We start from the raw sequence: 24,262 nt of genomic DNA on the forward strand, positions 1-24,262 counted from the left end.
TCTCATATGCTAAATCCATTTATATTACTACTCTAATAAACTATTAGCAAAAACTCTTTTATCAATTTAAGATAAGTGACTCACTGCTAATGCAATCTGGGATCTACCGTGAACCTGTAGAATCAGTGAATCCAAGGCCATGACCTTCTCTCACCGAGGATCTTTGACATCTTTGTGTATTGATCACACACCTGGAACAGCAAACCTCTCACAGCTTTGACAAGTGTGCTGTTTTAGCACAAAACTGATAAAGGATGGAAGAATATCCTCCTCTTCTGTCAGCAGTAGTCAGATCTGAGGGAAAGTCTATAGAGCTATCTATGATTTATTAGACCATTAAAAAACACCCAAACAATGAAAGTAGATGGCTCTTTTATTTCTTCTGATCTGAGGCTCAAGCTTAGTTGGAGTCCTGAAATGTCTGAAAAAGCTGCTGCCATTGACTGAACATAGATAACCATTAAAATGGTTGACTTCCTCTATCCCCAGACTCTTAATTATCCAGGAGCAGCCTTTTGTGTGTATAATCATTTCTAAGGAGACAGGTCTTTAAAATAAGTCTTTTCTAATAACTTCTTGTGAATCAGACTATGGAGAATAGAGTCTGACATGAAGATATGATCTTACAAGATAAAACCACAGAGAACAGACATGGATAATCAAGGAGGAATCATCAAGATAATGAAAAATATGAATGGTGACTGAGGGAAAAGGACTCCACAAATGATAAGAGTGAAATAAGCATTCCCTTTCCTCCCAGAGTTTTCTCTTTAAAGGAAGAATATAGTTGCCCTTTTATAATGTGTAGGAATAAAATAAGAAGACAGGCAAAAGGGAACAAACTTCTAAAAACTACAGAGGTGGAAACAGGTAAGAAGCTGCTTTATCTCTTCTTTATTCTGTTTTAATTTAAATTTAGACTTTGGAGTCTACATATATTTCTGTAATGATATCTTGATTCAATGTTTAGTTTTGTTTTACAGCCTCAAATCTTAAATTAAATAACTTTTATGTTAATAGGAAGGTAACTAACGTAGTTTTTACTTAAGATTAACCACTGGAGTGTACTTGTCTTTACTCAAGAATGTGACGACTTATAATTGAAACACTGACTTTTATTTGGGTGTTGTTACTAGATTTTTGTTTTTAATATTATCTGAATTGTATGCAGACAAATTCAAAACCAGAAACATCAAGTCGTGGAATGGGATAAGAGATGCTGTGTAAGGTGCTTGGCAAGAAGGATTTATTTAAATTACTTCTTACATATGATTTATCTTAAATTTTTAAAAACTTTAGAGGCATTTAATGAAAGGGGATCAAAAGGCAGAACCAATATTTATCTTAGAAGAGATCTCTCCAACTCACTCTCTCTCTCTCTCCTCCCCATAATAATCTATGACCATACAGTCTCTTCTGTATTAATTTTAATCCCTTTGGTGTAGGGCCTCTAACATGGTCATTTTGGGATTCCTTCAGAGTCCATAACAGTGTCTTATAAATAGGAGGTTTACTACAGGTTTTTACAAATGACCTGATTTATGACACTCAATCCTGGTTTTTGTGTGTGTGTGTGTGTGTGTGTGTGTGTGTGTGTGTGTGTGTTTACAGTTTCCTGTTTAATTTCTAGGCATCTTCTTCTACTTTATGCTGCCTTATAACCTTGCTGTTTCACTAGATTCAGTCTCCAGGAGATCCTCACTGGATACCACTCAAGAAGGAATATTAATATCACTTTAATTCTAATATAGCTTTCAATATTTAATATATATAGCATAGAGTGCCCAATAGTGCTTATATGGAAATTCTTCAATTTCTATATATGGAATTCTTCAATTCTTCAATCTCATCAATGAGATTAATGTCAAGTAGCTTACAAGAAGTTTTTTTTTTTAATTTGATAAATAGCAATGAAATCCTCATTAGTTCTTTACTTTCCAGTTAAATCTTTGATTCTTAAGGCTTTCCAGGCTAGAGAATGTTCTCAAAATAGTATCTTCTCCCTTTGTCAAAGAAAAAACCAAACTTCAGTGAAGCAATCAATGAACTGAGTTGCTACCCTGTGAGCACAGTGATATAGGGAAGTAGAGATACAAAAAAGAAAAGGATATGGATTATTTTTGTCTAAATGGAAATTTAATGTAATCTTGGGAATGAAATCATAAATAAATGAAATATTTAGAAAATATAGTATACAGATCAGCAATATGGCAAAATAAAAAGCCCCAGCTACTCCTTCTTTAGGGAGACACTAATTCAACAACAATACACAGACCAAATCCTTTTGTGAGAAATGAGTAGACTGAGTTAAGAAGCACTTGTACCCCAGGTGAGTATGAAACCAGCTGTTATTGAGGATGACAGGAAAATCTGTGGCACTCACTGGCCAAAGCTCTCCCCCAGACTCCGTGAGGTATAACTAGAAGAAAACTTCCAGCTCCTAGTTTCTCTCTGGGGAGGGAAATAGAAGAACGAAACATATATACTACGTGCAGACTTTTCAGAGACTGACCAAGGGACTAGTTTCCGTTTTGTCTGAATCTATGGGCTGACAGGAAAGTGTGCCAGGTGTGGCGCTATTGAGACCAAACGCAAAGGTTGGAATAACATGAATTCACTCACTGTAGATGTCCCCTGCAGCTCAGTGGGAAGGGTAGGCAAAACCCCCCTAACTCCTGACTTCTCCCTAGCAGTGGCAAGAGTTGAAGTGTGCACCCAAAATAATGTCTTTTCAGGGGGCTGAGTGAAGAATGAGTTTGTCTCCCCTGTCTTGATGGGACCCGGCCATCACTGAAAACAGAAGACGGCCGGATGCTGTGTTGCTGCTCCAGAGGACCACTGATGCAGTAGACTGAGGCTGATATGATTTGGTGGTCTCTTATAGGGGCCAGAGCCAGGGGGGCAGGGTAAAGAAGAGTGGAGCAGGTTTCTAACATTATGGCTTTTCTATGGGTTTCTTGAGTGACTGGTTTCTATTTTGCCTGACTTGGAAGTTCTGCATGACCCATGTACTCTAGAAACTCTGGGGCTGCTGAGAACAAAAGAGAAGTGGGTGGCTTGTGGTAGGTAGCTCCAGAGAACCTGTAGTACTGCAGACACCAGAGGCAGCAAAACACTATGAGTACCTGGAAAAGGAAACTGGCAAATTGCTATAATAGAGAATTTACACACACAAGTCCAGAGAAGATACATCCACAGGTTTGAGAGGTTCCCAGACTCTCAGGCTGATTGGTGAAGATCTTTTCCTATACAGAGCCAGTCCATAAAGACTGGGAGAGATGTCTGTTTTTTCTAAAATGTAGATCTCATCACGAACTCTACAATGTAAAGGAAGAAATGGGGGAAAAAAATCAAAGGAACAAAAGAAGTCTCCAGCAACCAGCCCTAAAGAAATGGAAGTACCTGAGAAAGAATGAAAGTCACAGTCGTGAAGATGCTCAATGAGCTCAGGAAAATGAAGCATAAAGAAAATGAGAACATCAACAGAGAGAAAATATAGTAAAGAATCAAGCAGAAATTTTGGAGCTGAAAATACAAAACTAAATTGAAAACTATCAGAGGGGTTTCATCAAAAGACTTGATCAAGCAGAAGGAAAGAATAAGCAAACTCAAACTCAAACCTCAAAGATAGGTTTCTTTGAAATTATTCAGTTAGAGTAGCAAAAGGAAAAAAAAAAAGATTGAAGAAGAGTGAGGAAAGCCTAAGGGTCATATAAGATGCTATCAAATAGAGCAATATATGCATTATGGGAGTCTCACAAGGAGAAGAAAGAGAGGGGCAGAATACTTACTTGAAGATACAATGATTGTTAATAAACATGAGAATTTTAACTTTACTTATTCAAACATTTTCTTACTTGATTCTTTTAGTTGGAATGAAGATAAAAATTTATAGCTGAATTAAAAAAAAATAAAAAGATACTGAAAATTTCCCAAATCTGGGGTTAAAAATGGACATCTAGATTTAAGAAGCCCAGAAACTACCACAAGAAAGAACTCAAAGAAGTCTACACCAAGACACATAATCAAATTGTCAAAAGTCAAAGAGAATTCTGAAAGCAGATTTCTGACTTGTCACATAAAAGGAAGGCCCATAGGACTATCAATGGATTTCTTACCAGAAACATTCAAGGCCAGAGGGAGTGGGATGATATACACAAAGTGCTCAACTCCCTCCCCCAACCCCAAACTGCCAAATAAGAACACTATATCTGGCAAAACTGTCCTTTAAAGATGAAGCAGAGGGGCACCTGGATGGCTCATTCAGTTGAGTGTCCAGCTCTTGATTTCAGCTCAGGCCATGATCCCACGGTTGTGGAATCAAGCCCCATATCTGGCTCCATGGTGAGCATGGAGCCTGCTTGAGATCCTCTCTCTCTCTCTCTCTCTCTCTCTCTCTCTCTCTCTTTCTCTGCCTTTCTGCCCCTCTCCCCTGATCATGTGCTCTCTCTCTAAAATAACATTAAAAAACAATGAAAACAAACCAAATAAACAAAAGCCGAGGAAGCTTATCAATACTAGATCTACCTTACAAGAAATGCTAAAGGGAGTCCTTCAAGTTGAAATGAAAAGGCACTAAACAGCAACATGAAAGCATATGAAAATATAAAGCTTTTTGGGAATGGTGTATATATAGATTAGAGCTCGAAGATCAATCAACTGAAGTTAAGATGCTATTAGCTTAAAATACATTATTATAGTTGTAAGATGTTGTATGTAAGCCCTATGATAACCACAAAGACACTATACATATAAGATACAAAAAAGAAAATGAGAAAGGCATCAAAGTATGGTTCATACACACGCACACACACACACACATACACACACACACACACACACACACACACACACATATACAAAAATCAATGAAACACAAAGGAAGAGAGCAAGGGAGAAAACCAGAGCAAAAGAGTTATAAGACAGAAAATAATTAATGGAAATAGCAATTTATTACTTACCAATAATTACTTTAAATGTAAATGCAAACCCTCAATCAAAAAACATAAAGTGACTGGGTGGATAAAAAAAGATTTAAAAAAAAACCAATATCTAACATATTCTGTCTATAATAGACTCACTTTTGATTTAAGGACACATATAGGCTGAAAGTGAAAGAAAGGAAAGAGATATTCCATGCAAATGGTAACCAAAAAAGAAAATGAATGCCTATAGGTTTTCAGACAAAATAGACAAGTCAACTTGTCATAAGAGACAAAGAATGATAATTATATAATGATTATCTGGGTCAACTGACTAGGAAGATATAACAATTAGAAATGTGTATGCATTCAACATCAGAACACTCAAATATATGAAACATTGACAAAACCAAAGAGAGAAATAGCAGCTCAATGATAGTATGAGATTTTAATATCCTTTTTTCAATAATGGCTAGAACATCCAGAGAGAAGATAACAAGGAAACAGAGGACTTGAAAAACACTGTAGAACAAATGATTTCTTGGATACAGCACCAAAATCACAAGCAACAAAAGCAACAAAAGACAAGGGGGACTATGTCAAATGAAAAAGCTTCTGCACTGCAGAGGAAACAATCAATGAAATGAAAAGGAAATCTATAGAATGAGAGAAAGAATTTGCAAACCACATAGCTGATATGGGGTTAATATTAAAAAAAATATAAGAAACTCCTATGCCTCCAAAGCAAAAACAAATAGGGTGGTTAAAAAACTGACACGAGACTTGAATAGACATTTCTCCAAAGACATATAAATAACCAAAAGATATGTAATAAAGATGTTTAACATCACTAATCATCAGGGAAATGCAAATTAAAATCATAATTAAAAACCATCTCACATTTGTTAGGGTAGTCATAAAAAAATAACAGAATATAGCAAGTGTTGAAAAAGATGTGAAGAAACTGGAACCTTCGTGCACTGTGGGTGGGAATGTAAAATTGTGCACTTGCTATATACAACAGTATGGAGGTTCCTCAAAAAATTAAAAATGGAAGTATCATATGATCCAGCAATTCCACTAATGAGTATTTATTGAAAAGATAGGGTGCTTGGGTGGCTCAGTTGGTTAACTGGCTGACTTCGGCTCAGGTCATGATCTCATGGTATGTGGGTTCGAGCCCAGCATCAGGCTCTGTGCTGACAGCTCGGAGCCTGGAGCCTGCTTCGGATTCTGTGTCTCCCTCTCTTTCTGCCCCTCCCCTGCTCGTGCTCTCTCTCTCTCTGTCTCTCTCTCAGAAATAAATAAAAACATTAAAAAAATAATGTAATGTAATGTAAAATGCAATGATCCAACAATCCTGTACACTAGTCAGAGCTCATCATGAAAAGTGTACTCTTAATCCCCTTTATCTGTTTCACCCATTCACTCACCTGCCTCCCCTCCTGGCAACCTCTAGGTTGTTCTTTGTATTCAAGAGTCTGTGTTTATTTTTGTTCGTTTGTTTGTTTGTCTCTTTTTTTCTTCAAAACAAAAGCCAATTTTATTCTTACCATCATAATCCACTAGACAGTGTTGAATCTGTTGCAGCAGGAAATTAAGTGTATTATAAAAGGAACAATAACAACAAAGCGTGGGAATCAGAAAATCTGGGATCAAGTCTCTTTCCTTATCACTATGAAATTTTGGACATCTGATACTCAGTTTTATAAGATACTATCTTGTAAAAGAGATAATAATTCTTACTTTGGAGAGTTCTTGTGAAGATCCAATGAGATAAAATATATAGCCATAATTCGGAAAATGTAATGTGCTCATGCAAATGTTAGCTATTCTTATGTGCTTCTTTAAGATGCTTGTATATGTTCAATATGAGAAAAAAAACTACGTAGAAAAAAATGGAAATAAAATGAAATTTCCAATTCATTAGGGCCCTCCACACTGCCAGCTTTAAAGTGCACTAAAATTAGCACTTTGGAGCTCTAATTATACAGATTAACTCTCCATGATGATCAAATGAACCAGGAATTCTTTATCTTAAATGTATTTCTATAAAGTCATACTAAGAAGCATGTAACCAACCACATCATTAAAATTAAAAGAATTCAGCGAATTGCCTGGTCTCTGGAAGGACAACCATCCATCCTCTCTTCTCTAAATTTTGCTTCATTCAATGTTTCTAAGAAAAATTCTCTGAGAAGGGACTTTTTAACAGCACAGTACAAGCACTACCATAGCCTATAAAATGCGTTTTTAATTACTGTTTTGTATCTTGCTAATCTTTTTTTTTAAATGTTTTTATTTATTTTTGAGACAGAGAGAGACAGAGCATGAGCAGGGGAGGGGCAGAGAGAGAGGGGGACACAAAATCGGAAGCAGACTCCAGGCTCTGAGCTGTCAGCATAGAGCTGGATGCAGGGCTCGAACTCACAGACAGTGAGATCATGACCTGAGCTGAACTTGGACGCTTAACCAACTGAGCCACCCAGGTGCCCCGCATCTTGCTAATCTTTACCCATTCCTGTGCTGTGTTTTTCATCAAGCATAACATATTATATGCAAAGTGTGAGACGAAGATCAATTTCTTGTTAAATTTAATAAAACTTTTATAGCGACAGGCAGTATTAAATATATTTAATTGTACCTAAAGTATCAGGGATGATTATTCTGGTGTTTTGTTGAGAGCTTTTACAAGGAATATGTTCAATAAAGAAATATGATGTGTATTTAGTAACTTAAAAATAAATAGTTATTTGATATATTGAGGGCACACTTAGTAATGTCTGGAGCTGGATATTTGCATAACTACCTGAGACACATGGGATATCTCTGTGTCTTTCTTCAGTATTGGAGGTTTTCCATCTGCAGTCACTTCAATCATACACACACTCTGAGAGCTGCCCACAGGGATTGTGTAGCTAGAAACAAAACAGAAGAGGCCATTATTGCATGTATTACTGGCAAGAACAGGGTAACTTCACACATGGATGGTAAGTACTTCTTCAATGAGAGAGGTACTTTCTGGATCATAATAATCCTGAAATATGGCCTCAACCAAGTGTGAACATTTTAGGATAGATGAAAGATATATTTCTTTTCTTATGCTGAAATTTTATTTGCCTTCTCTTTCTATCTCTAAATCAGGACTTGGAATGCTTTCAGAAAGTTAAACCCCCACAAAACCAAAAGAGCTTTCTGTATAAGTAGCTAATAATAAATTTTAAGTGCTAACAGTGGTGGACATATGGTCTCACTCATGTAGGAGACTGTTGGACAAGTAACAGCAATGTTAAATGATGCAAACCTGCCTAGGTAGAAATTTCCCCTCCCTGGCCTCCAGGGGAAATAGAAATGGAATAAGAAATGAAAGGCTGCATACCCTTGAGCAGTGAGATTACAATGTGATATAGTTATCGGAACTCAGAAAGCATGCTGCTAATGTACTGGCTGGTACTGTGTCTCAGAGATAAAGAAAAGTATAAGGTTAAGGGAATTTGTAGAATGAATAGCAGAAATGACCAATACACAATTGAAAATTTATCACAGTTTATAAAGTGATACAATCAGATAAAAAGGTACACATACTAAAGTACTTGGCAAAAAATTAAATAGAATTTTAAAAGGCAATTTAAATGATAGTACCCTGTCACTTGCCACATGTAATAATAGTAACTTGTCTTTTTAAGTCTATTCCATAGAGATATCAGAAATTCATTTACTAATATTAACAGTGGCTATTTCTGCATACTGAAAGTATGATCTTAATGCTCACTTTTGCTTTTTTGTATTTTATAAATTTTAGACAATGAACACACCTAATTTTTATTTTTAATTTTGACCCACTGCCCCAGTTTGCACATGACTAAGACATTTTCCAGGATGCAGGATTTCTCAGTGCTAAAACAAGGTAAGTGCCTCGTACATCAGGATCAGTTGGTAATTCTACTTTTAAAAGAAAAAGTCAGTTTTATTAAAAATCATTAGTTAAATCACTTATCAATATTTTTCTTAAAATCAACTTTGGGGTCTAAGTTGAATGGAAAAAGCAAACCAGAACTTCCTTCCCCCACCCCCCCACCCTCACCCCCTTGCTCCAAAAAGGGATAGTGGTCATGCTGGTTTTCTCTTCCCCTTTACCTAGAAATACAAATCTGATATGGCCCTTTTAATACATTATCACACTACTTTTTGGGCCCCTGCTCCAGTTTACCAAGGACACTTCTAATTCTGATCAGATCACTGTTGAAAATGTTTAAATTCCACAAATAACCTCTAGAGTGTCTCATTTGTGTGAATTGTAAATTGTGGTGATATATGAAGCACATTTGTCATTATAGTTGAAATGGGAAGGTAGATCTGTACAGATGCTTTATTCTGGAAATTCAGGAAATAGTTCTCAGGGAATGCACATGTCCTTATTAAGACACAGTAAGATCTCGTTTTGTTTGTTTCATTCAGAGCTTGTTAAAATCTAACCATGAACTTCAGTGCTATAGAAGGAAGCTACTCTACCCTATTTACTTTCTGTTACCTCCTTTTCTTCCCCTGGCCCTTCCACTAAATGGTTGATTCTATTGTCTGCTTGGTTTATGTACCATTTTGGAAATTGATGCTCTAATTTCACCAGAGATTTTTCTACATGTATATTCTTATCATGTTCATTTTTATATCTCATTTTTGCTTACAGACCAAACTGTATGATAGGCAATGAAAAAATGCTCTATAAACAAATTTAGACATTATGCCACATAAATCATTTGAGGCATACATATCCCGTATGCCTCTCAAGTATTGCTGAGGCCAGCCAAGTCTAATGATTTAAAGACTTAAGGATCATATTTTGATATAATCCATTGACTAGCTGAGTGATCCTAGGCAAACCACTTAACCTTTCTTCCCTAAAGTGTGATTATCCACAGAAGGGAGATAATCATTCTTGGTTCATAAATGGTTAGTGAGAATCACATTATTTAATGTACATAAATCATTCAGTGCTAATATTAAAATCCAAAGTTAAAGCAATTATTTGCTGACTAGACAGGGATCTCTAAAGAGATTTTTATGAAAATAAATTACACAGTCAAGATGAAGTGTTCATCTACTTCTACTAATATTACCTATAATGGGATTCAAAATCAAATACTCAGGTTGCATTACCTTGAAAACTAAAATTTGATGAAAGAAACATTTTTTCCAGTGTCTGTAACATTCTTGTTCTTTGTATTTACAGTCTTTAGATAGGCTAAACAATTTGGCAGAAAATTCTGATTTGGCAAGATAATTTATTTTTAAATTTTTAGAAGAGCCTGCTCAAAGTGGAAGTTCAGGATATCCAAAACCAAGGGAAGGGTTGTACAAATGTAAACAATGGAGAGTGGATTGTTCAATCAAGTACTTTTATATAATTGAATGCTATGCGGCTCTTAAACAGGAGTTAGAATATTAACTAATGGCATAGAAAAATATTTGTATAGAATAGAAAAAGGATAGACAATTTGAGTGATATACCATTTTTATAAAAAAATATGCATAGAGATAATACTTGATCTACTCTCGCTAATATTAACAGTGGCTATCTGTGCATGCTGAGAATGAAGATGATTTTTAATTGGTCTCTTTTGCTTATTTGTATTTTCCATATTTTGGACATGGAACATACAATAATTTTAAATTTCACCTCTTAAAAGAAAAATTCAGTTTTATAAAAAAAAATTCAGTTTTTATTTATATAAAAACAAAAATAATTTATTGACATTTTTGTTTTCCTAGATTTCATGCTTTCTTTCTAGGTAAACTATCTTCATGTTAGGTATGTTAACTCTTGAACAACACAGGGGTTAGGGGTGACCACCCCTGCCCTGCATACTTGAAAATACACACACAACTTTTAAAAGTTAGCCAATAGCCTTCTGTTGACCAAAAGTCCGACCAATAACCAACATGAACAGCCAATTAACACGTTTTATATGTTATATATGTTATATACTGTATTCTTACACTAAACTAAGCTAGAGAAAGGAAAATGTTATCAAGAAAATCGTAAGGAAGAGGAAATAGCATTTATAGTACTGTACTGTATTTATAAAAAAAAAAATATGCATATAAGTGGACCCACACAGTTGAGACCCATGTTGTTCAAGGGTCAACTGTATTGCTTTCTGACAGCCTCTGAAATCTCTTCTTCTAGAATTTATGTTAGACACTTTTCAGAAGACTATTAAACTGTTCTCTAAATTTCTTAATCTTGCTTTCACATCTTTAGAATACTTTCTTAATTTCCCTGTCCTGTATTCTTCCTAGGCACCAATTTTTTCTGCAGCAGTCTCTAGGACTATTTATTCTATTGACAGAATTTTAATAAATTTTAAATTTTAATGAATATTTTCTTCCCCAGGATTTTGAATCTTTTGCATCATTTTTGTATAATTTATGCCTGATTTTCCTTTATAGATTCTCCTTTAAGACGAGTTATTCTTTCACTAATGTCTTCTAGCATCCCAGAACTATTTACTTAAAAGTTTTTGTCAGATTTTTCCATAAAAATGATTTTATCTAGAGTGATTCATGTTCCACTTGTTGATTTCCTTTGTTCCTTTCTCAGTGTTGCCATGTGTTCTGATACTGTGCTGTGTAGCCTCATTTTTAGTTTTTTTTTTCTCTTTCCCCTCACTTCCATTTTCCTTGTTGTGCTCATCTGGTGTAACCCATGTCTGCTTGCCTAATGAGAACCCTACCTGATCTTCAGAGCATCTAAACCTGAATCTTGGATAATGTATATTTGGCAGTTCTGTTCTATGGTGATATTGAAGGTATCCTTTGGTCCATTCAGAGCTGAAAAGACTGCTTGGTACAGTTCTGCTCATGATGCTTTGGTTGTCTCTGTTCTTTGTAGGCTGGCAGTTTGCTAAAAGTCAGAATCCCAGAGGACAGTCTCTCTTTTTCTCTGTGGGTAGATAGGTAGATAAATGATAGAGATATCACATGTATACTTGAATGACTAGTTTAAATTCCCTTATAGGAGCTGAGCATCCCTGTTTTTAGTCCTAGATCTTGGCAGGCCTGCAGTCTTAGCTCTTGATGCTTTGCAGTCTTGTCGGTTTCTTGTCTGGGAAGATGTCTATCTTGTTTTTGAATTCGCTTCTGTATTTTCAGTTGTGTATTTTAAAATTTTCTATATTGTTGCTATGTGTTTGACACTAAGGAGGAACGCCAAAGTGTGATGTTACAGTCATCTTGGCCAGAAGTCTCACTTTTTTTTTACAATAAGAAAAAACAACAATAAAGATAAAATTGAGTTATAACTTTTTTTAATGCTTATTTATTGATTATGAGAGAGAGAGGGAGGGAGAGCACGCACATGTGGGGATAGAGAGAGGAACAGACTCTCAAGCAGACTCTGCAATGTCACTGTAGAGCCCAATGCAGGGCTCGATCTCATGAACTGAACCATATGATCATGACCTGAGTTGAAATCAAGAGCCAGATGCTTAACCAACTGAGCCACCCAGGTGCCCTGAGCCCTAACTTTTGAAGGGCCATGTAAATAGAAAGTTATCTTTAATCTGTGAGGGGTGGAATGAAGGAAAATTAAGCACATTGGAGGTGCCTTTATAATTTTGCAGGCTTTTAAATTTGGAAAGAATAATTTCTTTGGCTTTTTCCATCTCGGGTTGTGTGTGTGTGTGTGTGTGTGTGCGTGCGCTTTCACATTTCAATGCATCTGTCTCATGTTTTTCTTCAGTGGCAGATTTCAAAAGCACATAAGTAAAGTGGTTTGTCTTTCTTCCAGAGAGAAATAGGAAGTATGGATTTCTTTCTTCTTTAAGGTACTTACGTTTGATTTGTCAAATCTTGGAGTTATATGAGTCACTGGCATTATACCATAATGAAATTAAATGCTTTAAAAGGCCAATGTAGTGCTATGCTGAAGGCTCACAAAACATAGCTCATGCATAATTGTAGTAGCTATAGAATTTTAAGCCATGATATAAAAGTAACATAACTGAACAGCACCAACTGTGTCTAGGGAATATTGCAAAGTTGATGGCAATACTGAATCCTTCCACAGGTGCAAAATATGTTCTTTTCTCTTATCACTCGCTAGGTTTGGTTATTATACAGCAATGATTCTAGCTTGTCTATTTTATTCATTATTATTTTTTTAAATGTTTATTTATTTTTTGAGAGAGACAGAGACAGAATGTGAGTGGGTTAGGGGCAGTGAGAGGGAGACACAGAAGCAGAAGCAGGTCCAGGCTCTGAGCTGTCAGCACAGAGCCCAACGCAGGGCTCAAACTCAAAAGCTGTGAGATCATGACCTGAGCCGAAGTAGGACGCTCAACCGACTGAGCCACCCAGGCGCCCCTAGCTTGTCTATTTTAAATTTTGGACGTGAATTAACTTTGCTGGGTTTATTTCTTTATTTACCTAAATTAGACTTTAAAAATGAATGTAAAAACAAGTTCTCTATATGGATAACCTTTAATATAGATAGCAGTTAAGTGAATCTCCAAGATAGTAACTATTATGACCAAAAATAACCAGCCTTAATGTTTACCACATGTTAAGTATTACTCTGAAATGAATAGATAACATTCACATTAAGCTCCAGCTTGGAACTTCCATTAAAAGAATCTTTCTGGCTAGATTTAGGACTGAGAGAGATTAACCTCAATGTTAGCTGCTATGATCTCCACATTCCGCTCAAAGTTTCACTGGAGTTGTGAGAGTTAGCTCTGCATATGAATAGCTGAGATGGGAGACTCAGATCGGCAGATGGCAGTAAAGGTACATGGCAGAGATGGAGGCACTGAAAGGCATCTGATCCCCACAGATAGGATCTAATTGACAGTGTGATTGTTTTAGGTCCCTGTTTGCAACAGGAAAACAGGGGAAAATATATTTAAAAGATTATACATCAGGCAGTATGGATGAAACTGTCCAGAGACATACAGTTTTCCTTACCGGTCATGTATCTAATGTGACTGTCATGGCTGTGTGGGCAAATTTAAGAAGATGCTGTTTACGACCATGAAGGTTTCATACAGCCCAATCAACACAGCCATACTGTTTGAGGTTGTTAATGTGACTCAGCACAATCTATATGTTAAATGAATGTAAAAAAAAAGATCAGACACAAAAATCACTGTTAGGCCCTTTGCCAAATAAAAGCAATGTAAACACACCAAAGGCACCTTGAAGCATGCCTTTTTATTTAGAGCACCAAAGAGCTGGCCAGGATGGCCACACAAACAGTTTGTACAAGGAATGCTGCCTGACCTCTGTCTGATAGGTGATTGTTACAAGGACTTCCTGCCTCTAGATGATTGTCATGAGATGGTCATTGGCTTTAGGTTATTTTATTTAGCCTTTTCTCTGACTGACAGATAGCCCAAATATCCTGAATAATAAATTACTGAGAAAACCGAGCCATTATCCTGTGAAGCACTGATACTAAAGAAAGAATCTGCAATGATTCCTGAAGACTGCTGGAGCAGGAACTTCATTTACACCCTTGATTAGCCAGAGCAGTCGTCAAGGGAACAACCAACCAGCTGTCATGAGATATCACAGATATTCCAAAAACTGTGATTTTACTTCTGACTACACTATCCAATTCATGTGCACTGGGACCTACAGCATATACAGACCAGAGATTTCATGGTCTCCCGGTAGCACCTATAAAAGTATAGACGGCCAGAATACCCTTGTTTTCTTTGCCCAGTAAAAACATTCACATAATGACTATTACAATTACACAAATTGAAATTTGTATTCAGAAATACTGTGTTTTTTGACCTGACATCTGGCTTTAATCTATCTGAATATCATGGTAAGAAGCTTCAATGGTGTGCTGGAGAAGGCTAGTACTGACTCACGAGAGCTGGTTTTGTGCATTCTTTCTCAATTCACACATCTGTGAATTCATGTTGGTAATTTGAAATTGACCATGGTGGGAGTATTTATGCCTGGTAAATTGGCAAAGCTACAAATCATTCAACCCTTTATCCTCCCTTTTTCCTCTAAGATCTTGAATCCATGGAGATTCTTGAATATTTCCTAGTAGGATTTAAGTATTCACTTAGAACAAGGGCATTAAGTTGCAAAGCTTAGCTTCATTGTTGGCATTTAATTTGGAACTTCAATAGGAAATCTGTTTTATTCATACTCTGTTCATAGCTCTAGGTTGGATCAGTTTACTCTGCTGATAAATGGGGGTTTGAAGAATATTACCCTTAAAACCTACACATACACAGTTTATAAATGCCAATTAGTACTTAGTTTTACCCTTCAAGTCTAATACTTATTGCTCAATTCATTTGTTTTTAGCAATCTTGGGGTATATTTGTATCCAGTCCACTAAGTAAACAGTCAAAACTCAGGAGTTGAAAATACTCATTTCTGATCCTTTCCTCTTCAAGCCCTAAACTCTCATATACACATATTTTGAGCTACTGAAGTTTCCCAAGTTGAAATAGCATTTGAAAAAAATCAATTTAATAATAGATTATTTCACCCAATTTGAACAAAAAGCCATTCTGATGATATGGGTATGTAGAGAGATTCACTTCCGTTAGCTTAGGAGTGAAACCAAAGACCTGTTTCCCTTAGGAAAAAACCATGTGTGTCCCTGTCATTTTTTAGAAGTATTACAGTGAGTGATGGCTGATTCTTACAAAATTGCCTTACCTAAATAATAAACGTGCGGTTTACCTGTCTTCTAAATACTGGGTTTTGCATGATTAGTATTATTTGTAGCATATGATTGATTTTCCTGCCTGTGTATTTTGAGATTTATTTAAAAAAAATAATATTTCGATGCTAAAATATTTATACTGTACCATATTTAATCCAATTTATTAATCTAGCTTTTATTAAAAATATGAAGAGAGAGATTAATAGAGATGCAAAGGATTTAAATTTCACAAGCACTCTCGAAGCCAAACTTGTAAATATTCTCATCACTCTAAATGTAAAAAGGCTGTAGTGTGATCCAGCAAGCCGTGCCTCAGGATCAATACCTCTTTGGTTTCATATTTCTTTGTCAGCTGGCACGCCATCTAAGTGTCCCTTGTCTCAGCTTATTCAATTTTCTCTGGGAAAGTCCATCTATTTCTCATTCTTATATATAACTTTTTTCTTTATGGTTTCTAAGGTTTTAATGCATGCCACTTCCCCCCCAATTGTCCTCCTATACACCTTTGCCAAAGGTGGCTTCCCCATCTTTGAAACTTCTGATATGGAGAGAAGAAAAGTAAAGTTCTTACCCCAAGCAAACTTTCAATTTGGAGATAGCCAGACAAGTAAAATTTTAGAAATTCAATCAATATAAAAATAGATGCAATCAATGAATATATGTAATCTAGGCTTAATGCTTGAAGAAGCATTACTAGCCCCTCCTTAATTTAGGGTCTGTTTCTTATTAATAGCTCCCATGAAAGCACTCTGAATTTAAAAACTGAGAAAAATGTAATTAAATAAATGATTAGGATGATGAAAAAATGCTTTGTCTTTCACCCTTACAATAGAGACAACATACTTCTGGAGTTGTTTATGATAAGAAAAACAATTACATTAACCTTTTAGAAGTGTTCCAGAAGATGACAAATGAAATACACCAAGTAGACCAAAATCCGTGTCATGTCATGTGCAAAGTAAAATTGCTGATAGAGATGGTTTCAAAATTTTATATTACTTGATACAAATAGAAAACTAAATTACTGTGAGGCCTATAAGCCCACAATGATGAAGAAATTTAATAAGCTCTAAATACATAATCTCAGTTAATTTTATTTATGTAATCTTGATCCAAATGATTTAAGGTAGTTACCTTTAAACTCTAATACTTCATTTTATCTTAAAACATGTACATTTGTTCAGGGGCGCCTGGGTGGTTTAGTCATTAAGTGTCTGACTTCGGCTTAGGTCATGTTCTGACCTGAAGTTCCTTCCCAATTCCACATCCCATGAGTTCGTGGGTTCTAGCCCCATATCAGGCTCGTGCTGACAGCTCAGAGCCTGGAGCCTGCTGCGGATTCTGTGTCTCCCTGTCTCTCTGCCCCTCCTTGGCTGCACTCTGTCTTCTCTCTCTCTAAAAATAAATAAACATTAAAAAAATTAAAAACCCATGTACATTTGTTCATACTAAAATTTGTTCGTTATTCTATTATAGGACTGAGTCTACACTAGTTTTTCATATGAGGGAAAATAGTAGGAAATAGAAGAAAAAGGGAAAATCTGTGTAGGGAAATAAAGCATAAAATAAATTAGTGTTCAGGAAAATTATCTTATACAACTTAAAATGGATCTATTCATTCAATAAACAAATGAATCCCTATTATGTAAGAAACTAATAGGTGGTGGGGAGGTGGAGGTAGATAAAGCAGTTGTCTTCTGAAGGTCTTCATAGAGGGTAGACAAGAAAGACACTACCATTCTTTGAGAGGTCAATTTTCACCAAAACCAGAGGAATCAGGGCCGGCACACCAGTATTGGCAGTGTAGGTTAGTGTTAATGAGAGCTGACAGATCTGTGCTTCGTCTTCAAGTCTCACTCAAACTCAGTGAGCAAGTGATGCTGGGAAGATTTTACTCAGAGATACAAACTGGGAGCTTGTGATTGCCAGGCTCATGAGGCAAAAATGAAAATAGGGAGTTCAAAGAGTGCCTATCTTTACTGATTATAGAAAACAAACAAAAAGGAGAATATTTTTTTCCTCATCTTTAGCTTTTTTTGCTCTTCTTTAAAGAGCCCCAGTCCAGTATCTCATGCTTTCATGCTGCTCTGTCTTATCTTCTATCCATTGTAAGCAATGCTTGACCAATGAGAGGACACACTGGAATACATCATTTGAAAGTGACAGAGATACCTTCATTGGGTATACATTGTTATTATAGCAATGGCCTCTTATAATGGGATAGTTTGCTTTATTTAATAAACATTTGTATATCATTTATTATGAACCAAGCATTTTATTTTCCTCAAGTATTTTACCTTTAAATTCTTTTTTAAAAAGTAAGCTCTATGCCCAATGTGGGGCTTGAACTCACCATCCCCAGATTAAGAGTCCCATACTGTAGTGACTGAGCCAGCCAGGTGCCCCTCCCCAAGGACTTTAAAATATTCAACATCATCCTCCCCACGAATTAAGCAGAAACATGTTGGGTTTTTTTTCCATTTAAAGATCAGGAAGTTGAGTACCTGAGGGGCTAACTATCTGCGGTCCCCTAGTACCTAGCTGACATAGCTGGGTTTTGATGTGAAGATGGAAGCAGAGATTGAAGTGAATTCCAGAAACACCAAAATGCTGCCAATGACTCAAAGATAGAAGAGGTGAGGAACAAATCTTCCCTCAAGCCTCTGAAGGCAGGGCGGTTTTACTGACACCGTGACTTCATAGTTCTGGACTCCAGAACTATGAGAAAGTAAATTTCTATTGTTTTAAGCCATCAATTTTATGGCAATTAGGTTACAGCAGCCACAATAAGCAAATACAGAGCAGAAGTTTTTCTTTTTTTAATGAAACAATGTTAAAAATTAGAGGCAAGGATTAGAATATTAGCAGTGTTCAATAATTAAAATGGAATTCAGACATAAATGAGATTAGAATGTGTATATATTGAATTATAAGTGGACACCTTATTAAGGTATACAGATAATCTAAAAGATTTGGGTTTAACAAATATCTCAGTTGTGGAGTGGTTATGAAAAAGATCAGAAAGCAACAGTGTATCTCTTTTTTAACATTTTCACAGTGTAGTTAAATTTGACAGGAAACACTGATGTAATAAACACAAATCTATTACAGATACCTAAATCTAGTACCTGCATTTATTGCAATTCAAATAGAGTAATAAAAACATTCTAACAGACCTCTTTAAAGTGCAAAGGGGACTGTGCTCACTAATTCACTAAACACTAAGGGTGAACACAGTCATAGTAGTAACTGGAAAAGCAATGGCAAAAATATATTCAGCAATTTACAGTCCTTTACTATTTGATACTTTGAAATCTAAAACACATTTCCCTTTGGTTTGTTTTTAATTACCTTTAGGGGGTGGGATTATATTTGCTATCTATAGTAAAAGGAAATGTTTATATTCAAAGCTTTTTATCAATTGCAGATGTTTTGTTGACAACCAATATAGCAAACATTTCCACAGTGGTTTACTTTAACCTTCAACCAACTGAGAATCAAGTGTTTTAATCTTGGGGAGAATAATACAAATTTTGAAATCATAAGTTCTTTAGGCCAAAGAAAGTTCTCAGTGGTGGTGCTGTAGATGGGTGGAGAAAGCTTGTCTTTCTACTCAAAGACTTTCCAGGGAATCAAAGTTTTATGCCACTACAGAAGCAATTCTATATTACATTGTGAATTGTAAAGGGGAGAACAAAGAAGTATCCACAAATGAGGAAACTTACCAACCTTATTAAAGAATCTTTGAATATTTTCTCTACTCAAAAGCATTTTCTGAATTGAGAAGGGGTTCTCATTTTGCTAATACCTCAGCCAGAGCCTAGAATTTCCTGAAGTGATAGTTTTCAAAGAAAAAAAAGCACTAGATGTAATAGGAATATTAAAATACACATATGATTGTTTCATTCTGAGTGATTATATAAGTATAGGGTTGTAAGGATCAAGCTACTTTCCTTTCTAGTACTTAGAAGAGAAAAAATGATCCTCCTCCCCTTTTCTCTTTATGGTCTTTTTGTAGAGCATCATAATACAACACAGTTCCATGCACTTTTTACCAGCAGAATAAAATAATCAGACAAACTTTATAAAGAAGAATTTCTCACATTAACAGTTATATACCTATAAATGCAAACTGGAACAGGGTCAACTGTACTCAGAACCCAGGAGTCTTAGTGGTAGGAAAGACTTGAGATGCATAGTCCATTCTCCTACTTAAAGGAAGACACTTTGTAAAGGCTTTGTAAAAGATGAATTTCAACCTGTTTGAATATTCAAATGAAAGAAGGCTCATTATGTCACGAAGCCATTTCTTCATTGTTTAACAGTTTTGCCACTGTTTGTATAAAAGCCATTCTGTGTGTGTGTGTGTGTGTGTGTGTGTGTGAGACCCCGTGATGTGTGCGTGTTAGGTACCCTTTATTGAAGATTTTCTTAAATCAGATACTGGGTTCAACACCATACATGGATTATATCAAGGCAGTGTTTCTCAATCTGGGTTTCCTTTTTGCCCCATTTACCTCCAGGGAATATATGGCAATGTCTGGAGAAATCTTTGTCACAACAGCAAGAGGGGGATGCCACTGACATTTAGTAGGAAGAGGTCACCAATGCTGCTAAACATCTTATAATGCACAGGGCAGCCCCTAACAACAAAGCATATATATCCCTAAATTATCAACAATGTTCATCTTGTGAAACTCTGATTTGAAGTAAAAACAGAGTGAATGTTCACTAGCTAAATAAATGGTAGGTCTTGTTATAAAAACGAGGGGCAAAGGAACATGTTTTTTCCCCCTGTAATACAGCACTATTTTCTACAACGAAGGATTATAAAAAGATTATTTTAGAGTTTTTTTTAGATGCTTATTTATATTTGAGAAAGAGGGAGAGAGACCGTGCAGGGGGGAGACGGAGACAATCTGAAGCAGGCTCCAGGCTTTGAGCTGTCTGTAAGCACAGAGCTCGATGCTGGGCTGAAACTCATGAACCTCATGAGCTGTGAAATCTTGACCTGAGCCAAAGTTGGCTGCTTAACCAACTGAGCCACCAATGCGCCCCTAAAAATATTACTTTAAAACATTTTGTTATTTTCATGCAACATATTCACATGACTCAAGATTCAAAAGGTATGCAAAGATATGTATATAGTGTAAAATCTTTCTCCTACCCCACACCTGGACTACCCAAGTCCTGTCCATCGAGGAACCAGTGTTACCAATTTCTTGTTTATTTATCCAGAAGTCCTCTATGCATCTGTAAATGCACACATACACAGACACATGTGGACACAAATACTATATACATTCTTCCCATGGTGTTTTTATTATTTAATCCATTTTAGAGATTATGTTCTAGCATGACACAAAGAGTTTCCATGTTTCTTTTTAAGGTGGTAGAGTATTTCATTGTATGGATTTCACTGTACTTTATGTAACCTCTCCTCCCTCTATGGATATATTTTCATTTTTTTCTACAAGTAGATTCGACAAGTAGAATTACCAAAGAAGAAAGTTTGTGTTTGTAATTTTTATTGGCTATTTTCCAAATTACCCTGCATTAAAGTTGTACCTGTTTCCATTTTGTAACTTTTAAAATTTTCTCTCGCTGTTTATACCTTCTCATCAAAAACTTTCTAGGAATAAATAAAAAGGTTGGTACACCAGACAGTATTTTGTTCCTATCATGTTCTCAGGACTCAACTATTCAGAATCTGCCCACAAGGTTTTTTTTTAAACCTGCTTTTAATTGTGGTAAAACATATATAACATAAAGTTTACCCTTTTAACCATATTAAGTGTAAAATTAAGTGGCATTAAGTATATTTACAATATTGTGTGACGGTCACCACTATTTCCAAAATTTTTCATCACACCAAATGGGTGAAACTCTAATTATTAAGCAATAGTTCCCCATTCAGCCTCCCCTCAATAGCCTTGAATCTAATTTGTGTCCATGAATTTGTCTATTCCAGACATTTCATGTAGGTGGAATCATATAGTATTTGTTCTTTTGTGTCTGGCTTATTTCACCTTAGCATGAAGTTTTCAAGGTCCATCCATGTTGTAACATGTATTAGAATTTCATTCCTTTTTTAAGGCATTTTATCTATCTCTTGATAGACATATATTTGTTCACAGCTTTTGGCTACTGTGAACAATGCCGCTATGCATACTGGAATATAAGAATCTGTTCGAGTCCCTGTTTTTAGTTCTTTTGAGTATGTACCTAGGAGCGTAATTGCTGGGTCATATAGTAATGTTACATTTAACTTTTTAAGGAACCATCAAATTGTTCTCCATAGTGACTAGACTATTTTAGATTCCCACCAGCATTGTACTAGGGTTCCAATTTTTTCACACCCTTGCAAATAACATTTGTTATTTTTCATTTTGAAAATAAAATTATAGCCATTGTAGTAGGTATACAGTGGTATCTCATGGTTTTGATTTGCATTCCCCTAATAACTAATGATTTTGAGCATGTCTTCATAGGCCTATTGACCTTTTATATGTCTTCTTTGGAGAAATGTCTGTTCTTTGCCTATTTTAATGCCAGGTTCTTTGCCTATTTTAAAATTGGGTTGTCTGTCTTTATATTGTTTGTCTTTTATTGTTTATTGTTCCTCCTCGTACCCTGAATCAAAACTTTACTCAAATTAATTTTCACCCATTCATCATAAGTCTGCTTCCTTGAGAGAAGACAGAATCCTTTTACTCTAATAGGCACATAACCATTAAATTTGGTTTCCTGCCCAATTCTGGCAAGGCATAATTTACATTTTCAAGAGGATTAAGATAATGGTGAAAAGTATCAAGGATTTTATTTCCTAAAATATTTTAGGTAAATTTTTCAAGGGATAATCTTACCTCTGAATTTGAGAAAGAATATTTGTAAATACATTCATAAGCAAGCAATGATAACTCTAATAAAAAGGTTAATTATCTATAATGGGTCACAAATTCTTTTGCAGATATTTTTAAACAAATTATACAAACCTAGGCAAAAAGTCTACACAAACTGTCAAAATTTGTTGTCTATTCAAATTCACTTTGGAAACATATTGTAGGTTAATTTAATTACATTCAGATTAGGTGTGACTAAAAGGTAACGAAACAAATCTAATCACTGGAAAAATTAGAAATTTTAAGTTTTCTAGAACCCTCCAAATTATACTGATAGTGTTTTATGTATGTAAATTAAATAGCTAAAAAGTAATTTAGACACAAATGAGATCAGAATATGTATAGGGGTGCCCGGGTGGCTCAGTTGGTTAAGCAGCTGATTGTTGATCACAGCTCAGGTCTTGATCTCAGGGTCGTGAGTTCAAGCCCTGCACTGGGCTTCACACTGGGTGTGAAGCCTACTTAAAAACAATAAATAAAACAAACTTAAGAAAAAGAATATGTATACATTAAATTGTGAGTGGACTTTTAATATGTACAGATAATCCAAATGACTTGGCTTTAACAAATATTTAGCTGTTGAGTAGCTGAGAAAAAAATCATAAAGCAATAGTATCTTTCCTCTTGAACATTTTCACAATGCAACTTAATATGTTAGGAACCTTGATTTAATCAATATAAATTCAACAACGTAAATGGAAATAAAAAGGTTCTAGATTCCTAATATATTGTCATTGGTCAGGCCTGTATTTTGTAATGGTTTACAACAGAAGTGTATTCAAATTAAATGGTAGACAAAATCCTGGGTCCATTAAGTGTTAAATCAACAATAACAACAAAAATTTGAAGAGAAAGATTGAAGACAATACAAAGTAATGACATCACCAACACTACTACTGATACTACTACCACTATTAATTGATAATAATTGAATAAGATTTACTAAATGCCAAGTAACAAGTGCTTCTATATACTACATATATTAACTCACCATAACCTCCACAAGTAGGCAATCTTATAGTGTCCATTTTACAGATAAGAGAATGGAAGCATGGGATTGTAAGTGATTTGTCCAACCTCACAAGGAGAAGATCCAGGATATGGACCCAAATAGACTGGCTCTGAATCTAAATACCTAACTCTTTTATCAGTGGTCCCCAAACTTATTTCCACATTGACAACTCCTGGGTGTCCTACAAAAATTACAATGATCAGGCCATAACCCCAATCAACTAATTCCCAATCTCTAGGGATGGAACACAGGCACATGTATTTTTTGAAGCTACACAGGTGATTCCAGTGTGCAAAGTTGGGAATCCTAGGTAGCCTTAAATCATGGAAATCAAAGAAACCAGAATTATCAAGCAGAAAACCTACAACTGAAGCATTAAGAAGAAGGGATAATCTTAAACATAAAATGAACCACAACAAATAACACATGACATTCTTATACCACTAAAGAAAAAAAAAAGAGTTTAAGCTGAAGCAAGATGAAATTGGGTATCTTGAGTATTAATATTCTACTTACCAAAACAACATGAGGTAATAAGCATTTTAAAGAAAAGGGTGTCTGCTCTTTATTTGGAATGAAAATGGTATTATGTTGAGAAACAGGCAATAGATAGACAATTATAAAATTTGAATGGAACCAGAAAAGACCCTGAACAGCCAAAGTAATGTTGAAAAGCAAAGCAAAGTTGGAGGCATCACAATTCTGAATTTTAAGCTGTATTACAAAGCTG

The 24,262-nt window shown here is 35.5% G+C and overlaps 1 protein-coding gene across 2 annotated transcripts in view; it reads right to left on the reverse strand.

Annotated features, from left to right (window-relative positions):
• Positions 1-24,262, reverse strand: part of LOC132667946 (protein eyes shut homolog) — a 577,410-nt gene that overhangs the window by 225,667 nt on the left and 327,481 nt on the right. For both annotated transcript variants that reach the window (XM_060617196.3, XM_078447046.2), the window contains one exon: positions 7,732-7,840. In XM_060617196.3, coding sequence (XP_060473179.3) covers positions 7,732-7,840 — 109 coding nt within the window. The remainder of the gene's footprint in view (positions 1-7,731; positions 7,841-24,262) is intronic.

This window comes from Panthera onca, chromosome B2 (assembly GCF_046562875.1).
Source record: "Panthera onca isolate mPanOnc1 chromosome B2, mPanOnc1 haplotype 2, whole genome shotgun sequence".
Taxonomy (NCBI): domain Eukaryota; kingdom Metazoa; phylum Chordata; class Mammalia; order Carnivora; family Felidae; genus Panthera; species Panthera onca.